Source organism: Antedon mediterranea, chromosome 3 (assembly GCF_964355755.1).
Source record: "Antedon mediterranea chromosome 3, ecAntMedi1.1, whole genome shotgun sequence".
NCBI classification, from domain to species: domain Eukaryota; kingdom Metazoa; phylum Echinodermata; class Crinoidea; order Comatulida; family Antedonidae; genus Antedon; species Antedon mediterranea.
The window spans coordinates 38,224,688-38,252,289 of NC_092672.1; the positions used below are offsets into that span (position 1 = coordinate 38,224,688).

The 27,602-nt window shown below is 33.8% G+C and overlaps 1 protein-coding gene across 1 annotated transcript; it reads left to right on the top strand.

Moving 5' to 3' along the window:
* The first annotated feature begins 2,661 nt into the window (after positions 1–2,661).
* LOC140045518 (rabankyrin-5-like) lies at positions 2,662–27,576 on the top strand. The gene is made up of 24 exons (XM_072090457.1): positions 2,662–2,671; positions 3,571–3,757; positions 5,317–5,435; positions 6,869–7,004; positions 7,288–7,411; positions 9,596–9,745; positions 10,397–10,562; positions 10,840–11,044; positions 12,370–12,438; positions 12,664–12,806; positions 13,384–13,481; positions 13,772–14,009; positions 14,522–14,774; positions 15,066–15,234; positions 15,419–15,537; positions 15,876–16,032; positions 16,389–16,589; positions 16,708–16,884; positions 17,013–17,160; positions 17,531–17,621; positions 19,809–19,933; positions 21,818–21,964; positions 23,086–23,176; positions 23,269–27,576. The coding sequence occupies exons 1-24, from the start codon at positions 2,662–2,664 to the stop codon at positions 23,399–23,401; spliced, it is 3,456 nt and encodes a 1,151-aa protein (XP_071946558.1). The 3' UTR covers positions 23,402–27,576.
* Positions 27,577–27,602: the final 26 nt, after the last annotated feature.

Consider the following 27,602-nt stretch of genomic DNA (forward strand, 5'->3'; position numbering starts at 1 on the left):
GCCTTAATTCTATACGAATATTTGAATTGAAAATGAACACTAGTAAAGAGAGCGAGATCCATGATAGTGTATTTGAATAAAATGTATAGATGAACTAAATGTAATCGATTAGCCATGGATCTTACTTAACCCCATAATGTTACTTAATTGCTGCCTACTCATTCTTTAGGCCTACACCATCAAAACAAAGAAGAGAGAGAGGGGTGGGTGGGGGTGTGGGAAGGCCCCATAATAACTTGAATATAGACGTGAAACAACGGTATGCTTACCAAGTAAAGTATGGCCTTAATTCTATACGAATATTTGAATTGAAAATGAACACTAGTAAAGAGAGCGAGATCCATGATAGTGTATTTGAATAAAATGTATAGATGAACTAAATGTAATCGATTAGCCATGGATCTTACTTAACCCCATAATGTTACTTAATTGCTGCCTACTCATTCTTTAGGCCTACACCATCAAAACAAAGAAGAGAGAGAGGGGTGGGTGGGGGTGTGGGAAGGCCCCATAATAACTTGAATATAGACGTGAAACAACGGTATGCTTACCAAGTAAAGTATGGCCTTAATTCTATACGAATATTTGAATTGAAAATGAACACTAGTAAAGAGAGCGAGATCCATGATAGTGTATTTGAATAAAATGTATAGATGAACTAAATGTAATCGATTAGCCATGGATCTTACTTAATCCAACAAATCTTGATAGTTATTCGAACATAATGGAAATGCTTTTAAATGACATTAAATTTAAGCGTATCTTTTGTTCGAATTAGGTGACATTAGAGAATAAAAAAGATCGGGAATGCCGAACACTAAATACTATCGCTAAATAGGCGCGTAAAGTGACATGTCGCACGCGTAACATAAATTGAATTGGACTGGTGACTGATGTTTGTATTTTCTCTTATTTCTTCATTTCAATAAATTCATATGCTAATTTTATCTAAAGATTGTTTGTGTGGAATTTGATAAGCTTGGTTCCCTACTACTGCCGGCGAGACGCTAGCTACGTACACAAGGATTGATATTATACGCGCGCGGAAACGACAGTAACCAATCAAAAATCGAGAATTCATGTGATCCGTTCCTTGCGTCGTCGTACGTCTGTGCTCCTGATGGTTAGGTAGGAACAAGCCTTTTACATGAAGCAGAATAAAATAATGAAAGTTTTTATGTACGTTGATTTCGTCACAAGTGAAAAGGCTCAAAGTTGACGTTCGATCGCGTGATGTTAGTTTTTTTAAGGACAAAATATGCCTTAATATAAAACAAATTAGATGGAATTTTGAAACGCAGTATTTGTTCTTTTTCTGAAAGAGAATAATGAATTCGCCCACGGAAATTGCATAGGCCTATTTGGAACAATTCAGTGTACAAAGTACAAAGTCAATGGTACCGAAGGTCTGTCATCCGTAGTCAAATTATAATAACGTGATCTGAAGGTTAAATATTTATTCACTTATTATTGTTCTCTTTCTTCCAAGCCCACCTTTGTCGCATAATAGAGATATCTGATGAAAAGGCGTGTGAATATTCTTGTACATAGTATAAATCAAATTGGCGTACTCACAATATTGCCGTTTTCTTAGACTGTACCCATTAACCGCGCAATATACTACTGCAGCATGTGCGCCATTAAGCGCGCAATATACTGCAGCATGTGCCCCCATTAAGCGCGCAATATACTGCAGCATGTGCCCCATTAAGCGCACAATATAATCCAGCATGTGCCCCATTAAGCGTGCAATGCTGCAGCATGTGCGCCATTAAGCGCGCAATATACTGCAGCATGTGCCCCTATTAAGCGCGCAATATACTGCAGCATGTGCCCCATTAAGCGCGCAATATAATTCAGCATGTGCCCCATTAAGTGCGCAATATACTGCATCGTGTGCCCCATTTTCATTATTAAAATGTCGAAACAAATTGTTGTCTTTCAACCTGTTAGATTATAATGTGAGTGAGTCTATTCACAAGTGACCTTTAATCCATCTTTTACGCTAAATTGCGTCACGTGTGCGCGTGAAGTTCTCTCGCCGCCCGAGGGCTTGTCTGTTTCCTGACTGAAGTGCCGACATTAGGCAATTTACTGATTGCATGGTGTGAGCTACTATTATAGACAGACGCGTCGTCTTAGAATAGATATAGTCACAGCAGTGCCATCTTTGATTAATTTTACAATAGAAAGATTGCTTCGCATTGTCGCTGCTCACATAAGGGAGATTGAAATGATGTTCTGGATTTTATATTACCATTACCTATATTAGCGTTGTAGTAGATATGTTTTAAAAAATGGCCAATTAAACAAAAAAATTAATTTCTTCATTTAGTTAGCAGCTGCGGCCTCCAACTTGCAGTGACGCTATATAAGAAAACACTGCACTGCTTTTCAATATTAGCATATTAATAATTTTACATTAAAATACCTAAAATTATAGGGACAAAGCTACAATGCTACATTTTGAAAGCTGGAAAGAAGCTCGCTCTCGAATACGAGAGAATGACGATTTATATAATGGATATGTACAAACGAACCTATTTTTAAATAGGTTTGTTTGTACATCCATTATAGTAGTTAAAACTACTGGCAAACCGTTTTGAAAACGATGTTCTTAACTTCTTCCAACTACCTATAGGTGGCGTCGGGAAATCCAAGATGGCAGAAGGTAGGGCGTGATCAATCGAAAGTTAATAAATTAATTTATTTTCTGTGTATTATATTTGCATTTGTGTAATATCATGTTGCAAAATAAATTTATGAACAATATATCCGTATATTGCTACTCGTTGCTTACGTAAATGAACAAATTAAGCTAGGCTAGGCCCCGCTTCGAGTTTCCAGCCTTACTCTGATGCAAAGCGGCGGAGACGTAACTTGCGATATCTGAGTCAGTACGGCCTAGCCTAGGTCGTTTGCCTCGGTGAGATTCTAATTAGCTTGGCCTCGATCTTAGCTAATGGATCTAGCGCACAATATATTTTAGATATTCTGAAGTTATTTTAAAATTATGAACAGCATTTGTTTTACTTTATTTAAGTTTAAGGTAATGTTTTTCCAGCTGTCTACGGAATCCCTGTCTACTATTCTAGGCCTAGCTAGGCTATATAGGCCTAGGCCTCCTAAAAACTAAGGCTATTATAGTAATAAGCTAATAAAATTATTATTTTAGGCCTAAGTATAACTAAAATACTTAAGTATATATATTTTTTTTAATATTTAAAATGTGTGTGTGGGGTTTACGCTTCTAGCATTTTTTATTCCAGAGTTCTCAACTTGCTAAAGTATAATTTATAATTAATTCCAGCAGTCTTCTTGATAAATGTATCTCTACTACTAGCCTAGGCCCTACTCTAGCCTAGGCCCTACTCTAACCAAGGCCCTACTCTAGCCTAGGCCCTACTCTAGCCTAGGCCCTACTCTAGCCTAGGCCCTACTCTAGCCTAGGCCCTACTCTAGCCTAGGCCCTACTCTAGCCTAGGCCCTACTCTAGCCTAGGCCCTACTCTAGCCTAGGCCCTACTCGTAAAGTATACGTTTCAAATAAAATTATTTTACATAACTACAGAAGCTGAAAAACTGAAGAAACACTTGGATCTGTTACGACAGGAATATGTGAAACTTCAACAACGATTGGTCGAAGTTGAGAAAAAATACAACATCGCCACCGCCGGTGCTTCTGGACCCGATGAAGACAACTTTATTTCCAGACTGTTGCGCACGGTAGCTGATCTTTTTGATAAAGATCTTTATAGGTAAAAACATCATTTTTCAGTCAAATAATTGAAAAGTAACTTGGATTTTAAGTAAATTAAAAAATGGAAAAAATGTTATTTGCTCTTTTCTTCCATTCCTTCTTTTCATTATAATTCTATTTTTGATACATTTTCACCAATTCACAGGTTTTATCTAAGCTATAGTACGTGTCTATTAAGAAAAAATCATAAATTAAACATTGTAAAATATTGTATTAAAACTTAAGTGGTCAATGCAATATTCATTAATGTAATTGCTACTCACAGCTTCCTGTACTGACATAGAAGCACTTTCATTTAAGTAAAAGTAAAGTCCATTTGGTAAAACGATGATAAAAAAGTAATTATTAAAGTTTACAATTATCCTGTATTTTACTGTCGTCTAGACACCTAAAACCTTAAATGGATGTTTAATCAAAAAAGTAATCAATCAAATATTAAGATGTATGTCATACTGAATTAATCATCTTAGTACTCATATCATTCATCTTATTATTTCTATAATGTTAGCTTTAACAATTACACATAAAAGTTGATAAAAATTTATCCGGATTGCCATACTTCTCTTCTTTGCATCTGTGATTTGGATGTACTGTACAATAATCGAGGTTTCTCTTCTTTGCATCTGTGATTTGGATGTACAAACAATCATCAAGGTTTCTCTTCTTTGCATCTGCGATTTGGATTTACTGTACAATCATTGACGTTTTGTATACTTTTCTACTAGTTTTCTTTTATATACTTTTCTTAAAACCTGTAATGTGGATGTACAGTAGATAAGTGGTTTCATAATGTACTGTTTAGGCCAAATCATTTTTCCCTGTGACTAATGTTGAGTGTACTACATAAGTTCCAATACATACCTTTCTGTGCTAATTAATAAACGATATACTTACTCACTGTATTATGTTGGATCACATGCAATACTCATACTTTTATGAATGTAATTTCTAATACGTTAGTATCCACTTATTTCCCTGAACTTCAGTTAATAATTCAAGGTCACATGACAACATTTAGTCACTGTAAAGCATAAAGGTCTTAATGCAATGATAGTTAGATTAATTCATACACTTTAAACAGCTTAAATGTTAATCCTAGTCAATTGTATAGCAGATGATAGCTGATAAATACCTGTGAACTTGCTTAAAGAACCAATTAAACGGCTTTTAAATGTTGAGTGACAACTGAAAGTGTCTCTTACATATTTTCTGTCCGATCCTGGCATCAATTTAACTCATTTCTAATGATGATGACCTATTATTAATTCAAATGTGTATTCCAATTTTTTATTGACTAAATATAAATGTATGAGGTAATTTCCCACACACAAACGGTACTGGGTTTGGTCTACTAGCATTCCTGCTCCCAACTACAGTAGTCATCCATTCATAGAAGCGTTGATGAAGTAAGCCTACCTAGTGGTAACTATGACTATAGAATGGTTCTGCATAGTATATTGTACATCTTACAATATAGACTACATTTAAATTTTCCTTCACAAACCACTGACTGGTGCTACAGCATTGTCTCACTTAAATCATTTCTTCTCATTTTAGTGACTTAACCATTGCAGTAGACGGCAAGGAGGTGAAAGCTCATCGGTTTGTGCTTGGAGCAAGAAGCAATAATTGGGGCGTGGCCAACTTGGCTGATGTGCAATCTTTAGATTTTACTGGTGAATTATAGATTTTTTATTTATTCAGTTCATAAATATAATTTAAATGACAGTACAAATTGAAAATAATAGCAAATTGTAAAAAGTCATCGTCAAAATATATTGTTTATGTGCTTTTTGTAGCTATTGCCTTTTGAACCAGTTGAATCTACAGTATTCTGTATTGCCTTTATAAAACTGGTAAGGTTTCAATCAGAGATTCAGAGCGCATCCAGAAAAAACTTTGTTCCCAGAACTTATAAAATTTCAATATACAATACTATTCCTTATGTGGTTTGGAAATTGTGTTTTTAACAGTGAGGCCTTACCACGGGGAGTGGACTCCAGAAACACTGTGAGGCCTTACCACGGGGAGTGGACTCCAGAAACACTGTGAGGCCTTGCCACGGGGAGTGGACTCCAGAAACACTGTGAGGCCTTGCCACGGGGAGTGGACTCCAGAAACACCGTGAGGCCTTGCCACGGGGAGTGGACTCCAGAAACACTGTGAGGCCTTGCCACGGGGAGTGGACTCCAGAAACACTGTGAGGCCTTACCACGGGGAGTGGACTCCAGAAACACCGTGAGGCCTTGCCACGGGGAGTGGACTCCAGAAACACCGTGAGGCCTTACCACGGGGAGTGGACTCCAGAAACACAGTGAGGCCTTGCCACGGGGAGTGGACTCCAGAAACACAGTGAGGCCTTGCCACGGGGAGTGGACTCCAGAAACACTGTGAGGCCTTGCCACAGGGGATGGACTCCAGAAACACTGTGAGGCCTTGCCACGGGGAGTGGACTCCAGAAACACTGTGAGGCCTTACCACGGGGAGTGGACTCCAGAAACACTGTGAGGCATTGCCACGGGGAGTGGACTCCAGAAACACTGTGAGGCCTTACCACGGGGAGTGGACTCCAGAAACACTGCAGCTCGTTATATTTCAATGTAATCAACGATTTAAAAAAAGGTTGAATTTAAATTGAAAGTCAGAGTAATATGAGAATAATAGGCTTATGATTATATTTGCCATTTACAAAGTTTTTTTGTAATTATTTGGTAATGCCGCGTAAAAATATTTGCTTCAGTCGCTGCAAAATGTTTCATTAAATGGGATTAGGCTGTGATCTATAAACAAGGAATTATATATTTCTTAACTAGGCCCCTAAAGCTACACTACTATGATATTTTATAAACATCAGTTTATCATGTTTGCAGGTATCATTATATTAGACAAATAAATATAGATCTATTTTCCATGTCTGCTGTATAAAGTAACTTGGTTTTCTGGTTGTCTCAAAGAGTCCGGAAAAATGGAAGAGTTGACTGTTCCAGAAAGAGTTAGGCTACAAACAAAAGCTATACATCCAATATGGTATAGTAGGTCAGATATAAAAATAACATGATAACAATGACCGACATTACTATTGTTAACTGTTGCAATTGGTTCATGACAGGTATTCCGTATGATGTTGCAATGACTCTACTTAAATGGGTTTACACAGACCAAGTTGAGTTGCAGCCAGATGACAGCTTTATCCTGCAACTGATGAGTGCAGCCAGTACATTTGAACTTGATGTTTTAAGAGATAGGTATGAGTATTCATTTACACATAGCTAATTTACTTGACTTTAAAGCTTCAATTGCCAAACCCTAGTTCTCTTGGCTTTTAATTACCAGTCCAGGAAGGTAGAAAATGATCAAAAATGTAATGAATTCAAAATGTAAACCTCCGTGGTAGAGGTATAAAAGTATAACATATTGTTAGCATCTTCACATTTTAGATTTTGTTTACGCTTTCCTCTCAATTTAGATCTAAATGTATTATAAATTCAAACAACTTTTTAACTAAAATTACAGTTTTTTTATTTGTAGATGTGAAAAAGCACTAATGTCGTCAGTTACCGTTCGTAATTGTATTAGATTCTATCAAACGGCAGAACAAATCGGTGCGTCATCTTTAAAAAATTATTGCTCAGAGCTGATATCTAGCCATTGGGTGAGTAGTACTGTATGCTTTTGCCTTATTTAAATCATCAAGAAGGCTCCTTGATTGTCAGCATACGCTGTTTAGGGTCACCCTCTATAAATAAGGTGGAATAAAATAAATACATAAAAGGCAAGGCAAAACACCTCCAGTATGCTATAGTTGGTCAACCCAAAAAGAGACAATTAAAAGGCAAGGCAAAACACCTCCAGTATGCTATAGTTGGTCACACCTCCAGTATGCTATAGTTGGTCACACCTCCAGTATGCTATAGTTGGTCACACCTCCAGTATGCTATAGTTGGTCACACCTCCAGTATGCTATAGTTGGTCACACCTCCAGTATGCTATAGTTGGTCACACCTCCAGTATGCTATAGTTGGTCACACCTCCAGTATGCTATAGTTGGTCACACCTCCAGTATGCTATAGTTGGTCACACCTCCAGTATGCTATAGGGTGGTCACACCTCCAGTATGCTATAGTTGGTCACACCTCCAGTATGCTATAGGGTGGTCACACCTCCAGTATGCTATAGTTGGTCACACCTCCAGTATGCTATAGTTGGTCACACCTCCAGTATGCTATAGTTGGTCACATCTCCAGTATGCTATAGTTGGTCACACCTCCAGTATGCTATAGTTGGTCACACCTCCAGTATGCTATAGGGTGGTCACACCTCCAGTATGCTATAGTTGGTCACACCTCCAGTATGCTATAGTTGGTCACACCTCCAGTATGCTATAGTTGGTCACACCTCCAGTATGCTATAGTTGGTCACACCTCCAGTATGCTATAGTTGGTCACACCTCCAGTATGCTATAGTTGGTCACACCTCCAGTATGCTATAGTTGGTCACACCTCCAGTATGCTATAGTTGGTCACACCTCCAGTATGCTATAGTTGGTCACACCTCCAGTATGCTATAGTTGGTCACACCTCCAGTATGCTATAGGGTGGTCACACCTCCAGTATGCTATAGTTGGTCACACCTCCAGTATGCTATAGTTGGTCACACCTCCAGTATGCTATAGTTGGTCACACCTCCAGTATGCTATAGTTGGTCACACCTCCAGTATGCTATAGGGTGGTCACACCTCCAGTATGCTATAGTTGGTCACACCTCCAGTATGCTATAGTTGGTCACACCTCCAGTATGCTATAGGGTGGTCACACCTCCAGTATGCTATAGGGTGGTCACACCTCCAGTATGCTATAGTTGGTCACACCTCCAGTATGCTATAGTTGGTCACACCTCCAGTATGCTATAGTTGGTCACACCTCCAGTATGCTATAGTTGGTCACACCTCCAGTATGCTATAGTTGGTCACACCTCCAGTATGCTATAGTTGGTCACACCTCCAGTATGCTATAGTTGGTCAACCCAAAAGAGACAATTAAAAACAAATACTGTAGTTGGTTCTACAATTACAGTACAAGAAATTGAAAAAATGTTGAGCATTGAAAAAAAAATTGTTAACAAATAAAAATTGAAGTACATTAGTTTTCAAAGAACCTATGAATTACTTGATGCAGAATTACTTATATTAATGATATTCAGTCATCTATATAATAACTTCTTAACACAACAATAATTTTTTTTTTAACATTGATGATAGTTTAATTTCTTTAATCTTGTAGTTTATATGACCCACTTTTTATAATGTCATTGTAAAAATGGTTGAAATTAAAACTATTATTAGAATTATGTCTCCATAATGATAATATAATTATTTATACTACCTGGATGAATGACAATATCCGTACAACATTATAAACAGAAACTTGTTTGTTCACCATATTAATGTTTTTCAAGGCCCCTACAGTAATAGTAATTAGATTATTTTTTTAGAGTATATACAAATTAATGATAATTTAATAGTAAACATTTTTTTTTGTCAAGTGTGGGTTTGTCCCACTTTTATTATGATACTCTGTTATAAATATAATAATATATATAATTATGTACATTTATATTTTTTTTAAACGTTTTTTTGGTTTTTCTCTCATTTTTATATGATACAGTGATAAAAGTAGGTCCCATTAATTAATATAGTTTACATTTTATATACATAAGATGATTGATTTCGATGTTAAAACCACATTTGCCTTCATTTACATTTAAAAAATTTAATTAATTAAAATATATAAATGACAATAAATAATAGTAAAAATAACATAATTTTACTACATTGTAGAATGATTTCACGAGTGAAGACTTTGTGAGCATGACTGCACCCCTTTTATACAAGATGTTCAAGGCAAAGACGACGTACCCTCTACATACAGCCATCAGACATCGCAGGGAAGACGTCGTGTTCTTATACCTCATGGAGTTTGATGCTTTGGTAAACTATTTACAAGTCAGTCCATTGAACGGTGAAAAATAACGCACGAGAATGTTATCCTATATAACAATTAATACATATTAATGTATTATAAACACAATGGCATAAGTATCTACACTATTTATTTCATATTTATAACTTATTCAAGTTATTTATCTAATAACCGTTACAATTTGCATTTGTTTTTGATGATTTATTAAAAGGATGGAGTTATTTTTTGCCAACTTTTATATTTAAGTTCATCATAATCTTTCTAACATGTTAATGTACACATACTAACTAAGCATACAGCATCTTTATGGTATATCAGATCATAATATACATAGAAACATATTTTATAAATGTTATAAGAGCATAAATTTAAAAGGTTTTTTTAATTTATTAATAAATGAACTAATGGCATGTCATTAAACTAAATCTGTACTCTATTATAGTATTATAGTCATGATCAGTATATTACAGGTTTAATGCACCAGAAATATATTACATCATTTGCCTACTACTTGATCTATAATCTATTTAAAGATGGTTGTCCTTTAAACATTAATTAAGTATAGAATTGGATACTTCATTTAGAAATAAGTAGATACTTATTAATGCAATTATTATAGACTGTTACATTTACTATTTGAATATCATTAATTTTTATAGTTACCTGATAAACTTGATGAATTAGATGACAAAGGTGATCTGCCGCTAGACCTGGCATTATCTAGTAAACAAGAAAGTATTGCAATTGAACTCATAAAACATAAGGTGAATGTCAACAGAATGGATAACAAAGGCCATTGTTTACTGCACAAAGCATTGTTAAGAGGTAAGAGCATAAAACTTGGGTCTATTTTTATAGAATAAAAAATGTACGTTCAAGGCCATGCTTTGTACTTACAGTACTTCTGCTAAATTAGGTACTTTTTTTACATGCTAAATATTTTTTTTTTTTACTTTTTGAGGTTTTTGCTGTAATATGTGATCATATAAAATATATTATTAATTATAATTAATAATTATTATTTATTATATTTATTATTAATTCACTGTATAAAAAATTAAACATTTTAATACAGTATTTCAATCTTTTTCTTGTTGATTAGGAGATGAATTCTCAGCAAGCTTTCTCATTCAAAACAATGCTAAACTAAACATAGTAAGTCAACAAGAACTTGAGACGGCGCTACATATCGTATCGTCGTACAATCCTAATATCACCAGTACTGAGGTTATGACTGGTATGTTGAACATTGCTTCACTACTGCTAGAAAAAGGATGTCAAGTTAATCTACAAGATAAACTGGGAAAGTAAGTTGATGTACTTTGAATCTTGGGTAACATGACCTCCATACACCTACAGTATGTTTATATTATATATATTGTTCTATGCATGACTAAAGAATATATAATGCAAAGTTATCAATCATTGCACACTCATATGGTTAGGCTCTGTATTTATTCATTATTTCTTTTGACTGCATTTTCAGTGACGTACTGTAGTACTGCTTTTCTAATGGTCCAGTTACAAGTTTAAAAGTTATTACAGTAAAGTAAAAACATACATAACAAATATACAACAAAATTAAAACATACATAATTCTATAAATACACACAGAAAAGTGTAGCATACAGTCTTAAAACATAAATGGGCTTATCTTGTAATAGATACTTGAAAAGATTCAAAGAAGAAATTAAGTCACATTTTTGCAATGGTTTTATAAGTAAGCCAATTTTAATTTCAATCCATCAAGTGAGCCCCTGGCTAAGAAAATTGAGGGCATTATGCAAAGTACTGTAGATTCCGTGGTTAAAAAACAGTTAAGCACCTTCTTCTCATCTCCCTCAGGTGGGGTCCTTTTTAACACACTTAATTCAGTGTAAGGTAACTTTCCATAATTAAGCATGTAATCTATGTCATGTACCTAATTTTAAGCTGCAGGCTAAATGCTTGTGCCAAAGATAATTTATGCGAACAACATTAGAACTGATTCTAGGATTTTAAAGTCCAATGAGAACCAGCATTTTGGTTTACATATTTGATGTATTACCTTAAAAATGACTAAAATCATAAATATTTAATTTTCTTAATCGCCAGGCTTTTAGAAAAAATGCAATTTTTACTGAGTTTTAACAAAACCAGTGACTTAACAGCTATAGTGTATTCACACAGTATTAACAAGATTAAAAAAGTAGTACATTTTACTATGTCTTAATTATATAGTGTACAAGTCATGTTGTGCATGTACCTGACATACATTTTATCTATACGTGCACTCAAATATTTAAAGGTTGATCATTTTACTTTAAAATAGACAAGTTCATTTCAGAGTGATAAATCTAAAAGATTATTCACTATTTTCCGATGAAAAGTAACATTTTATTGTACAATATGTCATAGTGTGGTGTGTGAGCTTATTATAGTATGGACTTATTACTCACTAAGTCACTCACTCACATTTCTATTAATGTTTAAACAGTCGTGAATCATGCAACCATGAACTCTAGCTGCTCATCTCTCTACCTTAATGCTTTCAAATTAAAATATTCTGTCATCTTTAAGTGTTAAATACTGCATATTAATTTACATACAAAACTGACCTTTTTTTAACCTACCCTTTTTATTATTTTTGCAGCTCAGCAATTCATCGAAGTATTTCATCAAAGAACAAAGATGTTTTTAACTTATTACTATCAAATAGGCAGTAAGTAATTATGTACTAATGAATAGCATGATGGATCAATTAATTGAGTGGTTGATGTATTGTTCGATTCATTTATTAATTAGTTGGTAATTGATTGAATGGATTAGCTGATTGATTGGTGATTGGCTATTTGATATTAAATTTATTGATTGATTGTTTAAATTGATTGATTGATTAAATTGATTGATTGTTTTGAATTAATTAATTTATTGTTATTTTGTACAGACTAAATTTAGATCTTAGAAATGTACAAGGAGAGACTCCATTATGGTTGGCCTTTGATTCATCAGATGAATATGGTGCAGACAGTTTTGCAGATAAACTTATTACAAGAGGATGTAGTCCTGATGCTGTTAACCCAAGTACAGGTAAACTAAAGTACTAAGCTTCTGTTTCCACTGCCAAACAAATCAATGCTGTTAACCCCAGTACAGGTAAACTAAAGTACTAAGCTTCTGTTTCCACTGCCAAACAAATCAATGCTGTTAACCCCAGTACAGGTAAACTAAACTACTAAGCTTCTGTTTCCACTGTCAAACAAATTAATACTGTAAGCCCTAATACAAGTAAACAAAGCTACTAAGCTTCTGTTTCCACTGCCAAACAAATCAATGCTGTTAACTCCAGCACAGGTAAACAAAGCTACTAAGCTTCTGTTTCCACTGCCAAAACAAATCAACTATACTTTATGGCCTTTACCAGCAACTGGGTTGGGGATTACTTACAATATGCAGTTGGAGTATAATACCTAAATGTGAAGCAGCTCTATTCAGGGACACACCCCAGCACTTAAAATGTGAAATGAATGAGGGGAAATATTATATGGCCAACCCATATTCAAGACACCCTTATTATGGGGAAACACCTGTTTCTGGTGTAACACTTGTCCTGAAGGCGTCTCCTGTTACTGGATTATGTAACACTAATTTATTTCTTTCCTTACAGGTAATTCCTTGTTACATCTTGCTGCTCAAGCTAAGAATGAAACAGCTTGCTTGTTTCTTGCCACACATGGTGCCTCCTCTAGTATAGCCAATAATCAGGTATAAACACTTAAAAAATAAAGAAATAAATAAAATTATAATTATCAGGATATTACTAGAAGTAGATGAATGGAAAGCTACCAATAAACACCATTTGTTAGTTTCACTAAAGCTCTGTCTACACTATCAAACTTTATGTAACAAAAATATGGACACAATAATGTCATATCACTACCATATTTGGGCACATATTAATTTGTTTGTCAAACTAGTTTGATAGTGTAGACAGAGGTTTAAAATTCATACTACTGTCTTCAATTCGAATAAATGTTTTTAATTGTATTATATAGGGTGAAGTACCATTACATATTGCATCTAAGCAAGGCCTAGCCAACCTGGTAGCATTACTGCTAAAGAAAGGTGCAAACCCAAACACACAAACACTTCAGGATGTATCGTCAAGACTCGAGGACCTAAGCATTGAAGCAGATCGAGAGGATCTCATGACCGCATCTAAACAGACACCTCTACACATGGCTATTACACATCAACATGCTGACGTTGTTAGTGTGTTTTTGGAACACAGAGGTAAGTAAACATTTTTTATTTTAGATTTTGTAACTGTTCATTCATTCCCTTTCTTTTCAGTTTTTTTTCTTTCTTTTTTCGTATTTATATGGTGTTTGACTATTTTGTAATATCACAAACTTGTGTAAAAACAATCAATGTTGATTGAACGAGTTGTATGTACATCAGTCTCGTGAAGAAATAAAGTTTATATATATATATATACAGATTTGAAACAAAATTATGTAACCATAAATATAACAAAATTGTATTAAAATCATAGAGATAATTTTAAACAGATTCAAATATGCGATGTGAAGGAGCCCACAAAATGGCAACCATGTATCTCTTGAAAAATATTATTTAATATTTGAAAATAATAACCATTGATATTATGAAGAACCACATAAATTAACTCTATTTTTAATGGCAGTAACAGAATAATTTAGTTTTAAACATACAAAATATTGTTGCGTATTGAAAAATGTACTATATAATTATTATTAATATTAATATTTTTATTATTTTTTTAGCAAGTGCATTGGATTCGCAAGATGGTTTGTTAATAATCCCAGATTTCAATATTTACGACAGCAATGAGCAAACAGTGTTAGGATTAGCCCTATGGACTGGCTTACACACATTTGCTGCTCAGCTATTGGGCGGTGGTGCTAATATCAATCACATGACATCTGAGGGTACAACTCTTCTACACACTGCTATTTTACAGCAGGATACAAAGAGCGCCCTCTTCCTTTTGGAGCATCAAGCCAAACTTGACATCAGGTAAATTACCTTGCATGTTTCCTTTTCCCGACTACACAGCTATTGAGTCTAACAGTCATTTTGCAGAATAACTTTTCCACTTGTTAGCTGTATAGTCAAGTATCAGGTTTTGGAAATGTATGGTGTGAACTGGCAAAATAATGAATATAAGGCAGACCGTTTATCGACCCACCATGTGACTACACAGCTATTGAGTCTAACAGTCATTTTGAGCATGCTCAGTATGCAGTATAACTTTCCTACTTGTTAGCTGTGTTAACTTAACAATGCTGCTTATATATTCCATTTCAGAACAAAAGCTGGTGAAACTCCTCTACAATTAGCCATCAGAAGACACTTACCAGTTGTAGTTGATGCTTTGTGTGTGAGAGGAGCAAACATGAATACCCCAGATGATGACGGTAATCCACCCCTATGGATGGCACTTGAGACTGGGCAAGAAGATGTCGCCTCAACTTTGGTACAATTCAAAATAAATATCTTTCTCATTTAAATAAAAACAATGACATCTTCTTCAATATTAATAAAAAAAAGCTAAAATAATATATACATCTTGTGCAGAAAGACAAAATTTATTCTGTTTGGAATGTTTTAAAGGCCGGAAGTATTAAAAAATAATATTGTTTAAATGCTTTTTGTTGCAGGTTCGGCATGGATGTGACACCACAAGCTGGGGTAAAGGGCCTGAAGACTGTCAACAGACATTGCTACACAGAGCTATAGATGAAAACAATGAAGCTGTTGCATGCTTTCTTATTAGAAGGTGACACATCCATCCTGTGCAATTATTAAAAATATATCCCTTTACATGGTAGCAGCGGTTTTTATAAACTCACCCAAAATAAAAGATTACAAGAATTGTAGTTTTCACAGCAGAACCACCACTGTAAAGCTTTGTCTGCACTATCAAACTTGATGTGACAACAAAATGTGATGTGCCCAAATATAGTAGTAATATGCCTAAATATGGTCGTGATATGACATCGTCATATCCATATATAGGCACATCACGTTATTTTGTCACAAAAAGTTTGATAGTGTAGACAGAGCTTAAGAAGATGTTTATTTTTTGTTACAATGTTTTGTATTCTTGTTTCACAGTCAATGTGATGTAAATAGTCCACGTAGACCAGGTCCAAATGGTGAAGGCTCTGATATCTGTATGGATGCACAAGGACCTCTACACCAAGCTTGTCAATGGGGTCTGGAAGAGGTGGTTCAATGTCTTGTAGAATTTCAGGTTGATGTCAATGCCAAGGTAATATTAATACATTTATGTTCAGTCCCTAAACAAAAATCATCAATATATGTTAAAGTGTATAAATAGAGTCACTAGTTAGTCACTAGTTACCTCGTAAATAATGCATTAAGTTGCTTTGTGAGCATACACGAACAACAAAATGTTTTAAGATTTTTTTTTGTAGTGGAGCTGCATGTAGCTTGAAGGTTAACAGGCTTGCCTTCCAATCCCAATGTTCAATCCTGACCTAGTGCCAGGGTTGTAACTTTTTCAACTCCCTCCCTAAGCCTCAAATGAGAATTACATGATAAATTACAAAATAGTTTAGCCATCCTGGTGGATGCATATGAAATAAAAAAGTTATTTTTTAACAGGATGCAGATGGCCAGACACCTCTTCATATCGCAATAACAAACCAGCATCCAATCATCATTGGTCTTCTCATGTCACACCCCTTGCTTGACCTGACGCTACGAGACAAATCCGGTTTGACCCCCTTTGCGGCTGCAATGACGCACAAGAATAACAAAGCTGCACAGGCTATATTGGACAGAGAGCCAAGGGCTGCAGAACAGGTCAGAATATTCATTTTGAAAATCGGCAATTGCACAAATTGTCTTATTTCCAGAAATTTCAGAGCTTTCTCTAGAACCTAAATTAATTGTTTACTAAATATCAACCATTTTATTTTAGGTTGATAACAAGGGCAGGAATTTCTTGCATGTAGCTGTTCAAAATTCCGACATAGAAAGCGTATTGTTTCTAATTAGTATCCGTGCAAATGTGAATTCACGACTGCAAGACCATTCTGCTTTTTCTCCGCTTCACCTGGCAGTACAAGCAGGATCAGAAATTATTGTCCGTAACTTGGTGAGTTGTAGATTGTGAAGACAATGCTTGTAACTAATGTGAAAATGTGACAATGATTTCAATGTGACAATGATTTCAATGTGACAATGATTTCAATGTGACAGTGATTGTGACAAATTTCATTACAGTTGTTAGCTGGTGCACAGGTGAATGACCTGAACAGTCAGAATCAAACATCTCTGCACATGGCGTGTGAGGTGGATCAGCCTAGTCTTTGTAGTGTTCTCATTGACAACTCTATCAATGTAGATGCTCTAGATGCTAATGGAAATAATGGTAAACAAACTGTTTTTTTTTTTTGTTATTTCATAAAAATAATAGAAACTACTTGTGAGGCCATTTAATTATTAGCTTTTGTTCTTTTTGGTTATCCCTTTTTGTAAACAAAGTTAAATTCTAATATATAGAAAAAGGAAATTAAAAGAAAAAGAATTTTTTTTTAACCTTGTTTACTGAGAGTGACCCAAACTGCATATTCTGACAATTTAAGGTGCCCTCACAAATAAAGTTTAAATAGTTTATATATTGTTTCTATATTTTTGATAACCGATATTTTATCCTTTTTTATTTGCCCATTTTTATCTTATGTTTATGTTATTCATAAATAATACATTATTGAATATGTAATATTTTTTTTTGCCTATAGCGCTTCACACTGCTGTTTATCATGGTAATTTAAACTGCATCAGGGTACTTCTAACTGAGTCATCAATCAATGCTGAAGCTGTTAACTTAAAGTAAGTCAAAAGTTAGTACCTTTAAAATTTAAACAACAAACTAATTGAGTTGATATAAGCTTGGGGAGTGCTGAGGAGAGTATGGTAGTAGCATAGGATTTGTGCATGATTTTGTCTGATTTCTAGTTTGTGTAGACATTTTAAATGTGACAATGTATAGAGTCAAGCGTATGAATAGTCACCTGAGTATAACATTTGTACCTCAATACCACTAAGACAAGCCTGGAAACTGTAATTTTAAGACCACACACGTGTCTGTCTCTCCTGTGCATCCTATGATATCAAAATAAAAAAAACCATTGATTTCCTGAGTACACTACCATATAGTCCTTTGAGAGTACATAAATGCGAGTTGCATTTTAATGGCGTAATACCTAAACATCTTAAATATGAGACAATTACAAGTGATTCAATTCAAGAGTTTCATTTTAATGGCGTAATACCTAAACATCTTAAATAAGAGACAATTACAAGTGAATCAATTCAAGAGTTGCATTTTAATGGCGTAATACCTAAACATCTTAAATATGAGACAATTACAAGTGAATCAATTCAAGAGTTGCATTTTAATGGCGTAATACCTAAACATCTTAAATATGAGACAATTACAAGTGAATCAATTCAAGAGTTGCATTTTAATGGCGTAATACCTAAACATCTTAAATATGAGACAATTACAAGTGAATCAATTCAAGAAAACAAATTGTACATAAGCATTGTTTCCTTTGAAAGTTTAAATTTAAACAATCTATTATTGAGGATGAACAAGCATACTTATCATTAAAAGGTATTTTTAACCAAATTCAAATACATTTATTAAAATATTGCATAAATTATTCAAATTTATATATCTGTTTTTTATCGCACTACAGGTAGTACCTGTATATGTTTGCCAAGAAGAATTTCTTTTATTATTTTATATCATGGTAATAGACAAATAAAGCTTTTCAGTATTTTTTCTAACAGGCAGTTTACTTAAAGTGTGTTCAGAATAGAATGTGATCTGAATCTAGTAATTGGTATTCATATATAGATGTAGCTATGCCTTGTATTGACTTCTGGCTCTGGTTTGTGTAAATAAATGTATATATATAGTGATCAATGCCCTTGATTTCCTGAGCATTTCATCCAAATTTGTATTCATGAGAATTTAACTATGTTAGAGAATGCCTTATGCCTCTGTTTCTTCTAAGTAATTCCAAATAAATAAAAAAAAAATTCCAAACAAATAGTGGACCCATGCCCTTGGGGGGTCAATGGACTCTCCTGTAGCACTTTTTTATCCAAATTTGTATTCATGAGAATGTAACTATGCCAGAGAGTGCCTTATGCCTCTGTTTTGTCTAAGTAATTTCAAATAGTGGACCCATGCCCTTGGGTGTCAACGTTCTCTCCTGTAGCACTTTTTTATCCAAATTTGTATTCATGAGAATGTAACTATGCCAGAGAGTGCCTTATGCCTCTGTTTCGTCTAAATAATTTCAAATATTGGACCCATGCCCTTGGGGGTCAACGTTCTCTGCTATACCACTTTTTCCTCCAAATTTGTATTTCATTAGAATGTAACTATGCCAGAGAGTGCCTTATGCCTCTGTTTCGTCTAAATAATTTCAAATATTGGACCCATACCCTTAGGGGTCAACGTTCTCTTCTATAGCACTTTTTCCTCCAAATTTGTATTCATGAGAATGTAACTATGTCTGTGTTTGCCATAGTGGCCTTTAAGGTAAATACATGTTGGATCCTTCAGCACTCTCTCATGCGCAATTGTAGGTCATGTTTCCTTCGTGCAGTGTATATTCTATAAGTTTATTTTCAGTGCCTCAAAACTTTTATTGAATTCATTGATGTTTTATTGAGTAAAAACGGTGTATTAGTGTAGATTATTTTTTATAAGCAAGACGATTCCAATTTAAATACCTGTCCATTCCAACAACTATATCATAACAAATGAAATATCATCGTATTTAAATTATCTATTCAATTTTGAATAGCCTTATGAAATAGTCATTTTTAACACATACTTCTCCACCAATGGTACGAAATGCGCAATCCTTTTAGCATTATCAATTTTTTTTTATTCAATTTCCATATTAATATTATAAATTATTGAGAGCTTGTTGTGTAATTTTGTCATTTAGAGGTAAGAGGTACTATTGAGTTATTGATTCTTTTTTCTCACTCCAGATTACAGACGCCAATGCATATATTAGGGCAGTATGGTAGGGAAAGTGCTGCAGCAATATTTGATTTATTCAAAGAATGTATGCCAACATACCCAGTAGAAAAACAAAATGTGGATGGCAACACAGGTAAAGCTCTTTTATTCATTTGTTAGTATACTATTAGCAGCCTTTTTAACAGCACTTGATTGGTTATAGCCATGGTATTGTTTATACAGTCAACTTTCCCGATACCAGACACCCTTGGATATTTGGAATGTATTTTTAGTATGAATTTTCCAGAGATTCCGGTATTGGGAAAGTAGGCTGTACCTCAACTACTGGTGTTTAGTATTTTTCTAGACTGCGTATGCTTGTTTGTGTTAATCTCCTCAACTCAATTGGATCTAGACTGCGTGTGCTTGTTTGTGTTAATCCCCTCAACTCAATTGGATCTAGACTGCGTGTGCTTGTTTGTGTTGTTAAACAGTAACAGTTTAAAAAACATTTAAAGACTTCTTATTTTAACCAATGTTAAAGAGTACAGTATGTGAAGCGTCGCTGATTATGAGCTTTTAAATGGGCGCTGCTATATAAGTGTTGTTGTTAACAGTGGAATTTGGTATATATATTGCTACTGTAGCATTTGGTATATATATATTGCTACTGTAGCATTTGGTATATATATTGCTACTGTAGCATTTGGTATATATATTGCTACTGTAGCATTTGGTGTATATATTGCTACTGTAGCATTTGGTATATATATTGCTACTGTAGCATTTGGTGTATATATTGCTACTGTAGCATTTGGTATATATATTGCTACTGTAGCATTTGGTATATATATTGCTACTGTAGCATTTGGTATATATATATTGCTACTGTAGCATTTGGTATATATATATTGCTACTGTAGCATTTGGTGTATATATTGCTACTGTAGCATTTGGTGTATATATTGCTACTGTAGCATTTGGTATATATATTGCTACTGTAGCATTTGGTATATATATTGCTACTGTAGCATTTGGTATATATATTGCTACTGTAGCATTTGGTATATATATTGCTACTGTAGCATTTGGTATATATATTGCTACTGTAGCATTTGGTATATATATTGCTACTGTAGCATTTGGTATATATATTGCTACTGTAGCATTTGGTATATATATTGCTACTGTAGCATTTGGTATATATATTGCTACTGTAGCATTTGGTATTATATTGCTACTGTAGCATTTGGTGTATATATTGCTACTGTAGCATTTGGTATATATATTGCTACTGTAGCATTTGGTATATATATTGCTACTGTAGCATTTGGTATATATATATTGCTACTGTAGCATTTGGTATATATATATTGCTACTGTAGCATTTGGTGTATATATTGCTACTGTAGCATTTGGTGTATATATTGCTACTGTAGCATTTGGTATATATATTGCTACTGTAGCATTTGGTATATATATTGCTACTGTAGCATTTGGTATATATATTGCTACTGTAGCATTTGGTATATATATTGCTACTGTAGCATTTGGTATATATATTGCTACTGTAGCATTTGGTATATATATTGCTACTGTAGCATTTGGTATATATATTGCTACTGTAGCATTTGGTATATATATTGCTACTGTAGCATTTGGTATATATATTGCTACTGTAGCATTTGGTATTATATTGCTACTGTAGCATTTGGTATATATATATTGCTACTGTAGCATTTGGTATATATATATTGCTACTGTAGCAATGCCATACCTGGATTGATTTTGCTTTATTTCATTATCTTAGCACTGATTCTTTCTTATCAAAACGGCAATACTGCGATATATTTTTTTTTCTAGACTGCTTATGTTTGTGTTGATCCCATCAATTAAATTGGATATGTAGCCTAACGATGAACTATAACAGTGAATTCCGGATTTTACAATACAAACAATAAACATACATACAATACACATGCTATATTGCTAGCACTGCAATACCTGGATGAATGTTTGCTTTATTTTATTATTTTAGTGCTGATGCTAGCTTACCAGAACGGCAATAGTGGTTTATGTAGAGCAATAGTAAGGTCTGGAGCCAGTCTAGGAACGTTGAATAAACAAGGCCAGTCTATATTCAATATGCCTGTAGCTACTAAACAACTTCTTTTCAGAATGCTTGGTAAGTATCATCATTTTAGTCAATGTTTGTGGTACTTTTATATATTTGTTGTGAGGTAATTTCCCGATTGATCGTAATCAAAATGATTAGATTATTTGTATGGAAAACTATAATATGAAATACTTACTGTACATGCTCTTTTTTGCCGTATAGGCCTAAAGGTTTAGTAAAACAACAATTAAGAATAGAAAAATAATAAGCTTTATGTATCATACCACTTTAGCTTAATGGTTGGGTGAAGAGAGATGGAGTTTTTCTATAGGCCTAAAGGTTAAGTAAAACAACAATTAAGAATAGAAAAAATAATAAGCTTTATGTATCATACCACTTTAGCTTAATGGTTGTGTCAAGAGAGATGGAGTTTTTCTATAGGCCTAAAGGTTTAGTAAAACAACAATTAAGAATAGAAAAATGGAACATGAATTCTCCAAATAATAAGCTTTTTGTATCAAACCACTTTAGCTTAATGGTTGGGTGAAGAGAGATATATTCTTTGTATGGCAAACGATAAAATATTATGAAATACTTATTGTATGCTGCTCTCTTTTCTTGCCATATAGGCCTAAAGGTTTAGTAAAAACAACAATTAAGAATAGAAAAATTCTCCAAATAATAAGCCTTTTGTGTCATACCACTTTAGCTTAATGGTTGAGTTAACATTGAGTGGTATGATCATGGAGTAATAATTATTACTCCATGTCATGGTATGATTTAATTCAATTGGCATTTATTCAGCATTATATCTCCATTGTTACATACAATATTGCAGGATCTTACAGAGAAAATTGTCTGTAGTCAGTAGCAGATCCAGACATTTTACATAGAGGGGGGTATAGGTATAAAACAGAACACAGATAACAATATGAATGCTATTCAGAATTGTGTTGATAAAATTGTATTACATTATGGTTTACTGTATGTCAGGATCCGCCCCTGTATGTCAGGATCCGCCCCTGTATGTATGTATGTATGTATGTATGTACAAACATAATTGTCAAGATGAATTTATGCTATTGCTTTGTCTTTGGAAATTTAATAGTTAATTGAGCATTAATGACTGTATATAATATAAGGACGTGTTTCAGTAATTCAATCTACATTTGGCTATTTTATTTTTTCAGATATGTTGTCAAAAGAACCAACATGGTCTGAAAGTGAAGTATGTCAAGAATGCTCTATCAAATTTGGAATAAAAACAAGAAAACATCACTGGTAACAACTTATTTGGAATTATCTAAAATCTCTCTGAAACGCTTTAAAAAATAGTGATAAAATTAACAAAACATGTGTTTGTTTCTTTTCAGTCGTCATTGTGGTCGTGTCTTGTGCTCCAAGTGCTCATCTAAGATGGTACCAATCGTTAAGTATGAGTTGACCAAACCTGTACGAGTCTGTAATGTGTGTTTTGATGTCATATCCTTGGGTGGTGTATCTTAGGCCTCCTGTCAATATTCCACTTGTTAATGTGTGCTTTGATGCCATAAACCTGGGTATCCTAGGGCCTTCTAGGCTTACATTGTTGTAACTTTCCTTTGGTTGTGTATCTAAGGGCCTTCTAGGCTTACGTTGTCATTTCCCTGGGTAATGTATCCTAGGGTCTTCTGGGCTTACGTTGTTGTCAATTCTCTGGGTGGTGTGACCAAGGCCAACTTGGTACTTAATGCTTATAAAGTTCAGAAATGACTGGGAAATGGTGGTGTATCCTAAACCCAGTTTGGTGCATCTTATTAATCTGCATTAAATAAACCTAGGCTATGGTAGTGTGATTTAGACCCACTGGGTCTTAGGGTTGGTGCTTTATTAGTAACCTTGGCTAAGGTAGTGTATTCTAGATACATTCGGGCATACTAGTTTAACAATTTTTAAAAAATATTATAGAAAGCTCATTTTTTCTATAATAACGTATTCAATATGTACTAATTCAGAAGGTCTAACTTAACTCAACTTCTCTCTGCTAGATTTAGGGGTAAGAGGTCAGTACATGTTTACCATTTATCTAGTACAGTCAACTCTCCCAATACCGGACACTTTTGGGCTGGCCTAATATGTCTGGTCTGGTATTTGGAATGTATTTTTAATGATAAAAATGAATTAGGGATCTTTTGAAGTCTGGTTTTGGAAGAGTTTCTGGTTTTCAGAGGGTCCGGTATTGGAAGAGTTGACTGTATATCTAGACTTTTTACACAAAGTTGAAGTAAACTCATTATTATTCATTTTGTAATTCAAATATTGATTATAATCTCTATATCCAGTATGTATATATTGTATAACGGAAAATTTACCAACAATAGTGGAAAAAAACGTTCCATTAGGTGCTTTCATGTACAGTATAAGTACGATTAGATAACTTATTGCACCCTCAACCTGTCTGGTAGAACATTATTGATATTAACACAGCATCTTGTTGGCAGAATTAAGAATATTAATAACTTTATATGACAACAAAATGTGACGATGCCCGATACCGTATATGAAAATGGTGATGCCATCACTACCATATTTGGGCAAATCACACTTTTTTTTTTTTTTTTTTTTTTTTTAGTTCAATAAGACATTGCTTAAGGTCATAGATTGATAAAAAAGGACCAAGACATTTTATTAAAATTGTAAATATCAAAGAAAAGCTAATTTGAGAGAAAGGAGATTTTTTGTTTTTCTATTAGAACAATACTAAATGGTGGTTTATTGTTTGAACAAACTGACAACAATTCTGTATCATAATAGGTGATTCAATATCATTGTATTTACAAAACAACAGATTTTTGTTGTATTTTATTTTGTATAATATATTATCTGTTATAAAAATAGTTTAATATTAATACCTTTTTAGCGTATTAACGATTTGTGCAATTGGTAATGGATTTTCCCAAAAGTCTTCAACCGTTTTAATGTGGGTTTTCAATGCCTACTTATCTTGTATAATTTGAGGGCAGAATAGCAGTTTTTAGTGCAAATGCTTTATATACAAAACACATACAGTACTTTTAATACGATAGTCATTATTATTGATTTGATTACAGGCAGCTAAAGTGACCTGCTCACAGTTTTATCTGTAAAATATTTTCATATTTGCCAACCTACAGTACAGTTAGTTAATGATACACTTTACATTAATACTAAAAATATAATAGACTTGTAATAACAGTTTCATAATGTTTGTGATGATGCAAAACCAATATATATTTTAATTCTTCCAATATTTTTTTTCTTAGCATGCAAGGGGCCCCCTTTTTTTTATTCTTTGATCTGCCATTGTTTGGTTTTACTATATATTATTATTATTAGTATATTAATATAAATAGTTGTGTATTTTAGATATTTGACCAAATATTAAATTAGTAAAAAAGAGAAGCTAACATACAAATGAATCCCAGTTCAGTATTTTTCCTATACTTGGAAATCCAATATTTGTTAATACTGTATTATTATTATAAGGTTTGTTAAATATAGTACATTCATTATTCCAACAGTAATCAATGCATGCCAGTCCCATTGTGTTTATGGTTAATGATGTACTTTAAGGTTAAATGCGTTCTCAAAACTCATTATTTTTGCCTAATCTATATATTATAATTGGACATCCACAGTAATTACTCAAAGACAGTTCTTTGAGCCTCAAACCATAATACTTTTTTTAATAGGATAAACTGAGAAACGTGTCCAAATAAACACTAACAATGTTGATAATTCATTATTTCAATCATTTTTGGCAAGAATTGTTCGTAGGATTTTGTTAAATTCTGTCAAAAATAGACTTTTTAGTGTGTTTTATACCATAAAGAAATGTGTATGGTTATACATAATGCATGTCAATAAAAGGACACATTTATACCTGTAAATTATATTACTGAGAATATAGAATGCATGTTAATGCCTGAATATCATATCATGTGGAAATTATTATTTTATTTTCCCATATATTTATTGAACAATAAAATGAGTTTGATTACCAATATCGGGTGTACTTAATTGCTAATATTGTACTTTATTAGAGTATGAAGGGGACATAGGGACATATTGTATCATCAAAGTGTCCCTTTGTTTGTTTCACAGGAAAGTATATGCTTAGTAAGAGTGTCTGAAATCAAAGAACCACATACTAATGAAGTAATCAAGTATATATACTTTTTTTTATACATTTTGTTTCTAGATTAATGTGATGTAACGTAATTACACCTCATGCTTCCTTTGTTGCTTACTTAGTAACTAGAGGTCATCACTAATTAGTTACGTTTTCTGCGGTTGAACTTGCTGTACAACTTCCTCTGGGATATCCCAATTACAATCAGCTTTGCTGTACATCTCGTTATCTTTTATTCACTAGAAAAGCACAGGAGTTGTTGAAAGTTTTTCAAAATTGAAAATCACCAGACAAGTTATTTCAAAATCTACAATCAGGAAAATCATCCTCCTCCTGTGTGACCTTTCCCCCACGCGCGCTCTCCCATATTACCTCTCCCCACCCTCTCTCCTATGTGACTCCTCCTCTCCTGTGTGACCCTCTCTTCCCCTCCGTTGTGACCAGTTGCACTTTTATTTGTTTTCTGGTTTGAACCTCTGTTATACAGTATTGTATCTGGGTTTTTTTTGCATAATAAAATCATTTGGCCACTCCTTTATCCTGAACGGCGAGCCAGGGTTGTAAATTACGAATACACTTCCTTATCCAAATATCCTTGTGTACTTCACTATCTACTTTCAATTTCTATGAACTATCACTTTCAACTGAGGTTAATTGCTTGTTATATCTATGATATATCAAATGTTTTGTAGTTCAATTTGTTTTATTTAGTTATTAAAATAGAAAATATTTAACATTTTCATAATGGGTAGGGCCTTTTGGTGTATTCATTGATTTGTGTTAGGAACTTTGGCATATACCTTCTAATAATATATTTAGTGTTTTAGCGAAAACATTCTTTGTGGCGAATATAGTGTCTTATATGTTGTATTCTGCACTAATTTATAAAGGAAGACAAAAATCACAAGTACTGTATAAAAAAAAACTAGACAGGTAATTGATGACTGCCATTAGCCAAGAAAGGAAGTGAGTGTTAAATGTGTGACTTGTCACATCAAGACACTGTGTGTTACATCACATCCACAGAGCGTTCACTGTGGCAGACATCTTTGACTTTTCACATCAAGACACAGTGTGATACATCATTGAGCATTTACTGTGGCAGACATCTAGAAAGGAGCTTGTCAAAGACGACACTCGGGGTTGGATTCTAACATGGAGTACTTTCTGATTCTAATGAAACTTGCACGTAGGCACCCACTACTGCGTGACATTAAAACATTGACCCATGTGTTGTTAGGAAATTGGTTTTAATGATGTAAATAACAAACTAGCCACCATGAATATACATAATTTGCTTCTATAGAACCAGTTGTCTACCTGTGGTACAGTGGTAAACATTACTTGAACCGTCTACTTGTGGTATACAATTAATTCCGTATGGAACAATGGCATCACAGTGGTTTAAGCAAATAAACAAATAGTTTCATTGTTCTAAGAAGTGACAAAACAGCCAAAAAGCATGTCACCGATTAGGTGTTCCACCTCCAAGATTATTGGGACTTTCCTGGCAATCCCCATGTATATTGATTTGTAGTATTACAACTGTATTTCCAT

Bases quoted from the DNA above. Each gene is read 5' to 3' on its own strand.
- LOC140045518 (XM_072090457.1), top strand. The intron at 14,775-15,065 runs GTAAATTACCTT...ATTCCATTTCAG, and splicing joins CAAGCCAAACTTGACATCAG to AACAAAAGCTGGTGAAACTC. The intron at 16,590-16,707 runs GTCAGAATATTC...ATTTTATTTTAG, and splicing joins AGCCAAGGGCTGCAGAACAG to GTTGATAACAAGGGCAGGAA.